The 12079-nt window shown below is 46.5% G+C and overlaps 1 protein-coding gene across 1 annotated transcript in view; it reads right to left on the reverse strand.

Annotated features, from left to right (window-relative positions):
* Positions 1-945: 945 nt before the first annotated feature.
* Positions 946-12079, reverse strand: part of LOC139404559 (exocyst complex component 4-like) — a gene marked incomplete at its 3' end in the record, with an annotated part of 116949 nt that continues 105815 nt past the window's right edge. The window contains exons 7-9 of the mRNA XM_071147259.1: positions 8052-8193; positions 1725-1903; positions 946-1105 (exon numbers count right to left, since the gene is read on the reverse strand). Coding sequence (XP_071003360.1) covers positions 946-1105; positions 1725-1903; positions 8052-8193 — 481 coding nt within the window. The remainder of the gene's footprint in view (positions 1106-1724; positions 1904-8051; positions 8194-12079) is intronic.

Genomic DNA, 12079 nt, shown 5'->3' on the forward strand with positions numbered 1-12079 from the left:
AACCTAAAGACTCTCAGACCATGAGAAACAAGATTCTCTGGTCTGATGAAACCAATATTGAACTCTTTGGCCTGAAAGCCAAGTGTCACATCTGGTGGAAACATGGCACCATCCCTACAGTGAAGCATGGTGGGGATGTTTTTCAGCGGCAGGGACTGGGAGACTAGTCAGGATCGAGGGAAAGATGAATGAAGCAAATTACAAGAGATCCTTGATGAAAACCTGACAGAGCTTGAGAGGATCTGCAGAGAAGAATGGGAGAAACTCCCCAAATACAGGTGTGCCAAGCTTGTAGCGTCATACCCAAGAATAATTGCTGCCAAAGATGCTTCAACAAAGTACTGAGTAAAGGGTCTGAATACTTCTGTAAATGAGATTTTTTATTTTTTATAAACTGGCAAAAATGACTAAAACTGTTTTTGGTTTGTCATTATGGGATACAGTATTGTGAGTAGATTGATGAGGATAAAACAATGTTTTTATTGATTTGAGAATAAGGTCGCAACGTAAAATAACGTTGAAAAAGTCAAGGGGTCTGAATAGTTTCTGAATGCACTGTACCCCCTCCCATCTGGTCCTCTCACTCACTCACGGGGTGTAGATTGGTGCAGTTCTGTATGCTGGTTGAACATGCATAACAGAGGGGGAGAAAGGGAGCGAGAAAGAAGGACTGCAGAAGAGAGGTACAGCGAGAGAGAGGGACAGAGGGCAGGAAGACAACGATTACACATTGATCCGTCCAAATAAAGCTGTCCTGTGTCCTTCTGAGACACAGCCTCCCACTGAATAACTTAGATTATCTCTCTCTCTCTACTTTGATTTGCCCTCCTCTTCTCTCATCCTCTTTGCTATTTCTAGCCCTTTGTCTCCCCTCTCTATCCTTCCGTCCTGTTTATCCATCTCTTACCCTGTCTTTCTTGTCCCCTTCCCGTGTGTATGTCTCACCTAGCGAAGTCCAGGTCGGCCTCTCTAGACATGGTGATGTTGGTGAGGTTCTGCTGCAGGACAAAGATGTTCCTACACATCTTCTTGATGCCAGACTCACTGATCCTCTTAAAGTACTGGGCTCCATTGATCAGAATACAGGAGATCAGGTGGCCAAGACCTACAGACAGACAGACAGAGAGAGAGAAAGAGAGAGAGACAGAGAGCTCGAGAAGAGAAGGGAGACAGACAGACAGACAGACAGACAGACAGACAGACAGACAGACACAGACAAACAGAGAGGAGAGAGGAGAGAATAGAAGATAGAGAGGGAGAGAGTGCGAGAAGGGGAGAGAGAGGGAGACAGAGAGCACAAAAGAGAGAAGAGAAGAGAGACGAGAGGAGAGAAGAAAGAGATGAGAGAAGATAAAAGAGAGAGGAGAGACGAGAGGAGAGAAGAGAGAGATGAGAGAAGAGAGAGAGAGGACAGACGAGAGGAGAGGAGAGAAGAGAGAGATGAGAGAAGGGAAGAGAGAGAGAGGATAGAAGAGAAAGCGCAAGATAACGTGAAGAGAGAGAAAACACATACCAGTCACATACTGCAGAATACATCCCAGTAGTCAACACTTTTATTGATCACCGCAGTGGACATTTGCACCCCAAAAAGACACATGGACTATACAGGCACACATTGACCTGAGCACAGTCAGGTGAAACAAGTACATTAAGCCAATAGAATCAATATAATGACATTCTCAACACATGACATTATCATGGACGACCCACAACAACAGACTTACCTTCAAAGATGTACTGGAACTTGTGCTGCTGCAGCGCGGCGCCCATCACCTCCTCGATGGCGCTGATGTCCTTGTTGAGTTTGACCACCAAGGGGTCGTAGTCCATGCTCTCCACGTTGGCCACTATGGCATAGTTCCCCTGCTTGGCCAGGGGAATCAGGTAGTGGAAACAATGCACTCTGAGAGGAGAAGAGAGACAGATGAGGAGAGATAGATGAGGGCAAGAGAGAGGAGAAACAGATGAGGAGAGAGGAGAGATAGATGAGGAGAGAGGAGAGATAGATGAGGGGAAGAGAGAGGAGAAACAGATGAGCAGAGAGGATAGATAGATGAGGGGAAGAAAGAGGAGAAATAGATGAGCAGAGAGGAGAGACAGATGAGGGGAAGAGAGAGGAGAAACAGATGAGAGCAGAGAGGATAGATAGATGAGGGGAAGAGAGGAGAAACAGATGAGGAGAGGATAGACAGATGAGGGGAAGAGAGAGGATAGACAGATGAGGGGAGCAGAGAAGATAGATAGATGAGGAGAAGAGAGAAGAAACAGATGAGGAGAGGATAGACAGATGGGGGAGGAGAGAGAGATGAGGGGAGAGGAGAGACAGATGAGGAGAGAGAGAGGAGAGACAGAGGGGGGGAGAAAGAGGAGACAGATCAGGGGAGGAGAGAGGATAGACAGATGAGGGGAGGAGAGAAGAGAGACAGATGAGGAGAGAGGAGAGACAGAGGAGGGGAGGAGAAAGATGAGACAGATCAGGGTAGGAGAGAGGATAGACAGATGAGGGGAGGAGAGATAGAGGAGGGGAGGAGAGAGGATAGATAGATGAGGGGAGGATAGAGGATAGATAGATGAGGGGAGGAGAGAGGAGAAGAGGAGAGACATGAGGGGAGGAGAGAGGAGAGACATGAGGGGAGGAGAGAGGAGAGACATGAGGGGAGGAGAGAGGAGAGACAGATGAGGAGAGAGGAGAGACAGATGAAAAGAGGAGAGAGACAATATTGTTGATGTGTGTTTAGTCCAACCAAACCCTACAGGTAGATGAAGTCATGATGGTGATGGAATCAGCTTAGTGTTACTTATCGCAGGCATTTTGCTGATATCATTCATGATGATAAGTAGCCTATTCTAGACCAATGAGAAGTTTGAAATGAAATAACTTTGCTAATATGGGTGATTGTTAAATGGGACAATTGATGTCCCATTAACTAGTATATAAAGGATTGATGTCCCATTAACTAGTATATAAAGGATTGATGTCCCATTAACTAGTATATAAAGGAGAATGAAAACGCGGTGGTGGAAATGTATTGCTCAGCTCTACTGGGATGTTTGACTGAATTCATCCACCATGTAACTATCAGGACAGATTGTGATATGTAGATATCAGTCTACTGTAACTTAATCAAATGTCTCCCCTCCACCTCTGTCTTTCAACACATTTGTCCAAGTGTGACGTTCTAATCCAAGAGCCACCATGCGGGTGCTTAGTTTCCCTAAACACCTGACTGATACATGATCTCTGGCTGCTCACACCTTCCTCAGAACCCCCAAAGACCACCTTCATCAGAACCCCCAAAAACCATCTTCATCAGAACCCCCAAAAACCATCTTCATCAGAACCCCCAAAAACCATCTTCGGCCCCGGTGGCTATTAAAAACATGAGTGGAGACATAAAAACCAACACCCTCTCGGTCTCTCTCTTTTTCTCCTTCTCTCTCCCTTTCTTTCCCACCCCCCTCTCACACTCCTTCCCTCTCTGCATCTCTCTCTTTCTTCCTCTTCCTCTCCTCTTCCTGATGGCATCATTTGCCACCGTTACTGTCGGGGGAAATGTGGTTGATGGGTAAAAGTCAATAAGGCGTGGAGTAGTAGAGAGCAGTGCAGAGCTCAGGGAGGGTTTCTCGCCCACTCTCTTTTTTCAGGGCGATCATAAACATTACTGCAGAAGAGAAACAATATCTCAGAGCCATGATGAGGGATGGAGGGATAAAGAGAGGAAGGAGGTGATGGAGGGATAAAGAGAGGAAGGAGGTGATGGAGGGATAAAGAGAAGGAGGTGATGGAGGGATAAAGAGAGGAAGGAGGAGATGGAGGGATAAAGAGAAGGAGGAGATGGAGGAATAAAGAGAGGAAGGAGGTGATGGAGGGATAAAGAGAGGAAGGAGGTGATGGAGGGATAAAGAGAGGAAGGAGGTGATGAGGGATAAAGAGAGGAAGGAGGTGATGGAGGGATAAAGAGAGGAAGGAGGAGATGGAGGGATAAAGAGAGGAAGGAGGAGATGGAGGGATAAAGAGAGGAAGGAGGAGATGGAGGGATAAAGAGAGGAAGGAGGAGATGGAGGGATAAAGAGAGGAAGGAGGAGATGGAGGGATAAAGAGAGGAAGGAGGAGATGGAGGGATAAAGAGAAGGAGGAGATGGAGGGATAAAGAGAAGGAGGAGATGGAGGGATAAAGAGAGGAAGGAGGGGATGGAGGGATAAAGAGAGGAAGGAGGTGATGGAGGGATAAAGAGAGGAAGGAGGAGATGGAGGGATAAAGAGAGGAAGGAGGGGATGGAGGGATAAAGAGAGGAAGGAGGTGATGGAGGGATAAAGAGAGGAAGGAGGAGATGGAGGGATAAAGAGAGGACGGAGGAGATGGAGGGATAAAGAGAGGAAGGAGGAGATGGAGGGATAAAGAGAGGAAGGAGGAGATGGAGGGATAAAGAGAGGAAGGAGGAGATGAAGGGATAAAGAGAGGAAGGAGGAGATGGAGGGATAAAGAGAGGAAGGAGGAGATGGAGGGATAAAGAGAGGAAGGAGGAGATGGAGGGATAAAGAGAGGAAGGAGGAGATGGAGGGATAAAGAGAGGAAGGAGGAGATGAAGGGATAAAGAGAGGAAGGAGGAGATGGAGGGATAAAGAGAGGAAGGAGGAGATGGAGGGATAAAAAGAGGAAGGAGGAGATGGAGGGATAAAGAGAGGAAGGAGGAGATGGAGGGATAAAGAGAGGAAGGAGGAGATGGAGGGATAAAAAGAGGAAGGAGGAGATGGAGGGATAAAGAGAGGAAGGAGGTGATGGAGGGATAAAGAGAGGAAGGAGGAGATGGAGGGATAAAGAGAGGAAGGAGGAGATGGAGGGATAAAGAGAGGAAGGAGGAGATGGAGGGATAAAGAGAGGAAGGAGGAGATGGAGGGATAAAGAGAGGAAGGAGGAGATGGAGGGATAAAGAGAGGAAGGAGGTGATGAGGGATAAAGAGAGGAAGGAGGAGATGGAAGGATAAAGAGAGGAAGGAGGAGATGGAGGGATAAAGAGAGGAAGGAGGTGATGGAGGGATAAAGAGAGGAAGGAGGAGATGGAGGGATAAAGAGAGGAAGGAGGAGATGGAGGGATAAAGAGAGGAAGGAGGAGATGGAGGGATAAAGAGAGGAAGGAGGAGATGGAGGGATAAAGAGAGGAAGGATATGGAGGGATAAAGAGAGGAAGGAGGTGATGGAGGGATAAAGAGAGGAAGGAGGAGATGGAGGGATAAAGAGAGGAAGGATATGGAGGGATAAAGAGAGGAAGGAGGTGATGGAGGGATAAAGAGAGGAAGGAGGAGATGGAGGGATAAAGAGAGGAAGGAGGAGATGGAGGGATAAAGAGAGGAAGGAGGTGATGGAGGGATAAAGAGAGGAAGAAGGAGATGGGGGCTGTTGATGGAGAGAGAGTTGGTTGTTTTCTGGGTCTGGTTGGAGAGGAAGGAGGAGATGGAGGGATAAAGAGAGGAAGGAGGAGATGGAGGGATAAAGAGAAGGAGGAGATGGAGGGATAAAGAGAATGAGGAGATGGAGGGATAAAGAGAGGAAGGAGGAGATGGAGGGATAAAGAGAGGAAGGAGGTGATGGAGGGATAAAGAGAGGAAGGAGGTGATGGAGTGATAAAGAGAGGAAGGAGGAGATGGGGGCTGTTGATAGAGAGAGAGTTGGTTGTTTTCTGTGTCTGGTTGGAGAGGAAGGAGGAGATGGAGGGATAAAGAGAGGAAGGAGGAGATGGAGGGATAAAGAGAGGAAGGAGGTGATGGAGGGATAAAGAGAGGAAGGAGGTGATGAGGGATAAAGAGAGGAAGGAGGAGATGGAGGGATAAAGAGAGGAAGGAGGTGATGGAGGGATAAAGAGAGGAAGGAGGTGATGGAGTGATAAAGAGAGGAAGGAGGAGATGGAGGGATAAAGAGAGGAAGGAGGAGATGGAGGGATAAAGAGAAGGAGGAGATGGAGGGATAAAGAGAGGAAGGAGGAGATGGAGGGATAAAGAGAGGAAGGAGGTGATGGAGTGATAAAGAGAGGAAGGAGGAGATGGGGGCTGTTGATGGAGAGAGAGGTGGTTGTTTTCTGGGTCTGGTTGGAGAGGAAGGAGGAGATGGGGGCTGTTGATGGAGAGAGAGGTGGTTGTTTTCTGGGTCTGGTTGGAGAGGAAGGAGGAGATGGAGGGATAAAGAGAGGAAGGAGGAGATGGGGGCTGTTGATGGAGAGAGAGTTGGTTGTTTTCTGGGTCTGGTTGGAGAGGAAGGAGGAGATGGGGGCTGTTGATGAAGAGAGAGGTGGTTGTTTTCTGGGTCTGGTTGGAGAGGAAGGAGGAGATGGGGGCTGTTGATGGAGAGAGAGGTGGTTGATTTCTGGGTCTGGTTGGAGGATCACTTGTTTTAGACGTTAATGGGTGAACTCACTGGATCTGCAGGGAGACATTGGTCTGAATGTATTATTAGATTGTCTTGCACTTGTTTAACCCCCTCCAGTTGACTGACACACCGGTGCACCAATCTAAGTCATCTCAGTTTTATTTTTTATCCCATCACAATCCATCAGTTTAAGCTAGAGATATCTGTTTTATTTTATTGGATGAGTCTCAATCCACCACCATTGTCACACTTCCTCATCTGCAGTGAAAGGTGGCAGAGCTAGAGTGGTGTTAGTCAGACCATGAGACATCCCAAACACGATGGTGGTCTCCACAAGTGTCAGGGGACTCGTCTGAAGTCGGGACCGTCCATTTGCCAACTTCTGTTTGTAGTGTCTGAACATTTTGGGCTACACACAAACTAGTCTGAAGGAAACAGATGTTGTGCCTACCCCATAAAAGGGGTTAAATATGTATTTAAAAAAATTATATATATTTCCTGAGCTTCCTTATATCTCCTAGATATAGGACAGACACTTCATGTGGGGTATGGTACTAAAGCCTAAATTCAATATGTTATCTAATAATAATCATATACATATATAATTAAAAACGATAGTCCTGCCACTTGGTGAGCTATAAAGTTGAAGGATGGGGCTGAACGAATGTAACCGCTCTCAAATTCATAGGTGGAACTATTCAAGGTCTGACAGTCAACATGGTAGTCTGACAGAACATCAGCCTGCTAACTCAGTCTGTCCCCACTCAGGACCAGGACTGAAGAACACTGGGAAACCATTGAGAGGAAGATTCTAGAAATCACGGTTGTGTTCGCTAGGGACTAAATAAAAGAAAACAGAGTGAAGCGGGCGGTAGTATGATCTGTACTTGACCAATAGGGAAAGGTCATTGTGAACATGACCAATAGGAAAAGGTCATTGTGAACATGACCAATAGGAAAAGGTCATTGTGAACATGACCAATAGGAAAAGGTCATTGTGAACATGACCAATAGGAAAAGGTCATTGTGAACATGACCAATAGGAAAAGGTCATTGTGAACATGACCAATAGGAAAAGGTCATTGTGAACATGACCAATAGGAAAAGGTCATTGTGAACATGACCAATAGGAAAAGGTCATTGTGAACATGACCAATAGGAAAAGGTCATTGTGAACATGACCAATAGGAAAAGGTCATTATGAACATGACCAATAGGAAAAGGTCATTATGAACATGACCAATAGGAAAAGGTCATTGTGAACATGACCAATAGGAAAAGGTCATTATGAACATGACCAATAGGAAAAGGTCATTATGAACATGACCAATAGGAAAAGGTCATTATGAACATGACCAATAGGAAAAGGTCATTGTGAACATGACCAATAGGAAAAGGTCATTGTGAACATGACCAATAGGAAAAGGTCATTATGAACATGACCAATAGGAAAAGGTCATTATGAACATGACCAATAGGAAAAGGTCATTATGAACATGACCAATAGGAAAAGGTCATTATGAACATGACCAATAGGAAAAGGTCATTATGAACATGACCAATAGGAAAAGGTCATTATGAACATGACCAATAGGAAAAGGTCATTATGAACATGACCAATAGGAAAAGGTCATTATGAACATGACCCAGGCTAGGTGTTTATCCTGGAGAGTCCATGTCCGTACGTACCTGACCTCCAGGTGGAGGACCAGCAGACAGCGGTCAGCGATGTCCTGGAAGGCCCTGGACAGGTCTGTCAGAGTCTGGAGGATCTGGTCCCTGCTGCGGACGCTCTCATTGGTCACCTGGGGGTCCGAGCCTGGAGATCCACCTGAACACACACACACACACACAAACACACACACACACACACACACGTTACATTATAGCTAAATATAAAAAATACCACAGCAGTGTTTCCCACATCTCTCTTCGAGTACCCAGGACCATTCCACACCTCATCTTGAGAACCCAGGACCATTCCACACCTCATCTTGAGAACCCAGGACCATTCCACACCTCATCTTGAGAACCCAGGACCATTCCACACCTCATCTTGAGAACCCAGGACCATTCCACACCTCATCTTGAGAACCCAGGACCATTCCACACCTCATCTTGAGAACCCAGGACCATTCCACACCTCATCTTGAGAACCCAGGACCATTCCACACCTCTCTTCGAGTACCCAGGACCATTCCACACCTCATCTTGAGAACCCAGGACCATTCCACACCTCATCTTGAGAACCCAGGACATTCCACACCTCTCCCCGAGAACCCAGGACCATTCCACACCTCTTCCCGAGAACCCAGGACATTCCACACCTCTCCCCGAGAACCCAGGACCATTCCACACCTCTTCCTGAGAACCCAGGACCATTCCACACCTCTTCCCGAGAACCCAGGACCATTCCACACCTCTTCCCGAGAACCCAGGACCATTCCACACCTCTTCCCGAGAACCCAGGACCATTCCACACCTCATCTTGAGAACCCAGGACCATTCCACACCTCTTATCGAGAACCCAGGACCATTCCACACCTCTTCCCGAGAACCCAGGACCATTCCACACCTCATCTTGAGAACCCAGGACCATTCTACACTTCTTCCCGAGAACCCAGGACCATTCCACAACTCTTATCGAGAACCCAGGACCATTCCACACCTCACCTCGAGAACCCAGGACAATTCTCCACATATGCCAGATCTCAATTACAAGAACCAGGAGGAGAACCAAATCAAATCTAAATGGTATTGGTCACATACACATGGTTAGCAGATGTTATTGTGAGCGGAGTGAAATGTATGTGCTTCTAGTTCCGACAGCGTAGTAATATCTAACATGTAATCTAACTAAATCAAAACAACTACCTAATACAAACACATCTAAGTAAAGGAATGGAATAAGAATATATACATATAAATATATGGAAGAACTAGGACGAAGGAGAACTAAAGAGAACCAGGGAGAACTAAGACGAAGGAGAACTAAAGAGAACCAGGGAGAACTAGGACGAAGGAGAACTAAAGAGAACCAGGGAGAACTAGGACGAAGGAGAACTAAAGAGAACCAGGGAGAACTAGGACGAAGGAGAACTAAAGAGAACCAGGGAGAACTAAGACGAAAGAGAATTAAAGAGAACCAGGGAGAACTAGGACGAAGGAGAACTAAAGAGAACCAGGAAGAACTAAGATGAAAGAGAACTAAAGAGAACCAGGGAGAACTAGGACGAAGGAGAACTAAAGAGAACCAGGAAGAACTAAGATGAAAGAGAACTAAAGAGAACCAGGGAGAACTAGGACAAAGGAGACCCAAAGAGAACCAGACACAATGAGTTGATGTAATCCAGAACTAACACACTTAATTCAACTAATGAAGGGATTGATCAGTTGAATCAGGTGAGATTGGACTGGAATACATCAAATAGGAGGAACAGCAGTGAGAACTCAAGGAGAGGTTTGGGACACTGTGCTACACATCTGAAGACCTTCTACAGTCCTTCAGAAAGTCCCTTCAGTCCTTCAATCCATGTGCTGAGACACCAAGTATGTGTCTGCATTGTGATCCATACAAAGGAGCTGTGTGTGTGTGTGTGTGTGTGTGTGTGTGTGTGTGTGTGTGTGTGTGTGTGTGTGTGTGTGTGTGTGTGTGTATAAAGAGCATTCAGACCACCAGGTGTAAATCAATGGCTATGAATTAGAAAGTGGAGTGGAAGGAGAGAGAAATTGGCCCTGTCACTCATATGTGAGTCTATTTGGGCAATGAGGCGGTGGGGAGTGTGGTGTGTGTTGGGAGAGAGACTGCTGCGTGGAAGAGGGGTGGTGAGGGCTAGCGATCGATTGGCTGCAGTCAGGGCCAGCTCCCCAGTTACTCCCTCAGCCCTTGTGAAGGTCGTACGGACGAGAGCACGTACGCAGGCAGGACGGCAAGCCCACTCAAAGACCCAAACACACACTGACAGAGTGAGGAAGGAAGTAGTTGAAACTGCAGCTGAGCAACGCAGGCCAATATCCCCTGTTGACAGAGGTCCTTAGTGGAGATATTTCCTACAGATTCAAGACTATACAAACACTCTGAATTGATTCTTAAAAAACTAGAAACAGGAACTAAATACTCTAAATCATAGAAATACTCAAAGCTCTGTATCTACGTTATGCACATTCTGACAAAGTCACATGTTGACTTATTTAGGAGTCACATCACATGAGATGTCCCCAGTACCCTGCCTCGTCCCCATTAACTCAGTATCCTGCCTCATCTCATGTCCTTGGTACCCTGCCTCGTCTCCATGTCCCCAGTACCCTGCCTCGTCTCCATGTCCCCAGTACCCTGCCTCGTCTCCATGTCCCCAGTACCCTGCCTCGTCACCATGTACCCAGTACCCTGCCTCGTCTCCATGTTCCCAGTACCCTGCCTCGTCTCCATGTCCCCAGTACCCTGCCTCGTCTCCATGTCCCCAGTACCCTGCCTCCTCTCCATGTCCCCAGTATCCTGCCTTGTCCCCATTAAAGCCAAACTAAGTGGCTGAAGATAAGCTGAGACCCCATTGGCTTAGACAAACACAGGGAGGCTGAGTGACACAGTCCTCCAATCAACTGAGCAAACACTGCTCACAAGCAGTGTGTGTGTGTGTGTGTGTGTGTGTGTGTGTGTGAGAGAGAGATGGACATGGAGATTGCTCTTTCTATTAAGACAGGGGTGTGTGGGCACCAGCTCTGTGTGTGTGTGTGTGTGTGTGTGTGTGTGTGTGTGTGTGTGTGTGTGTGTGTGTGTGTGTGTGTGTGTGTGTGTGTATCCTATGTGGGTGGAGGTTATTGAGAGAGATAAAGGTGCAGGATGGACACTGAGGACAATGCTTGGAGGAGAAGAGACTAATATAGAAATGCTAATGAAAAGCAACTGCTTTGTGCAAAGCTCTGGAGCGCTGACTGCAGTGGCAGGAAGGAACAGGGGGCTGCACAGCCAAAACAACAGGTTTCTCTACCTATGAGAGAGATGAATTTGAACTCTTAAAAAAAGCATCTGATGGTCTGCATCATTGTAGGTAAAGACTCATTGAACAGGTAGTCCAGTGTAAACACCGAGCAAGGCAGCCTTTCATTCTCTTCAAAAAGAGGTTATATGTTATACAGGGACTTCAACAGTTTGTGAAGGAAAACAGATCATTCAGAGCTATATACTGTAGATCAGGGGTAACTCCACTCTGACCCTGAGGTCTGGAGCCTGCTGCTTTTCTGTTCTACCTAATAACTAATTGCACACACCTGGTGTCCCAGGTCTAAATCAGTCCCTGGTTACAGGGGACAGTGGAACAATGAGGCAGAACTGTCTTGGAGGTCCAGAGGTGAGTTTGAGGGCTGTGTAGCAACAGTGCTTTGATCCAACTCTAACTAAGATCCAGTTCAATGACGTAAACATATCCAACACATTAACATGACCTTGATGATAATAACACAACCGACTCACCCCAACAACACGTGCTAATGGAAACTGCAAATAGACCAGATGTGTTTGTCTGGGGATGAAAGCCAATAGAAATAGGAGAGAAGCACACCTTGATCACACCTAGGTTGAACCAAACTCACCAACAACATCACTTCTGTTCTCTCAGCTTCCTCCCCGAGATTAAGGATAAGATCATATAACATAACAAGCTTTTAAAATTCAATATTGGTGCACAATTTAAACCAATAGTATGAAAGTGATGCAAAAG

This window comes from Oncorhynchus clarkii, unplaced genomic scaffold, assembly GCF_045791955.1.
Source record: "Oncorhynchus clarkii lewisi isolate Uvic-CL-2024 unplaced genomic scaffold, UVic_Ocla_1.0 unplaced_contig_1794_pilon_pilon, whole genome shotgun sequence".
NCBI classification, from domain to species: Eukaryota; Metazoa; Chordata; class Actinopteri; order Salmoniformes; family Salmonidae; genus Oncorhynchus; species Oncorhynchus clarkii.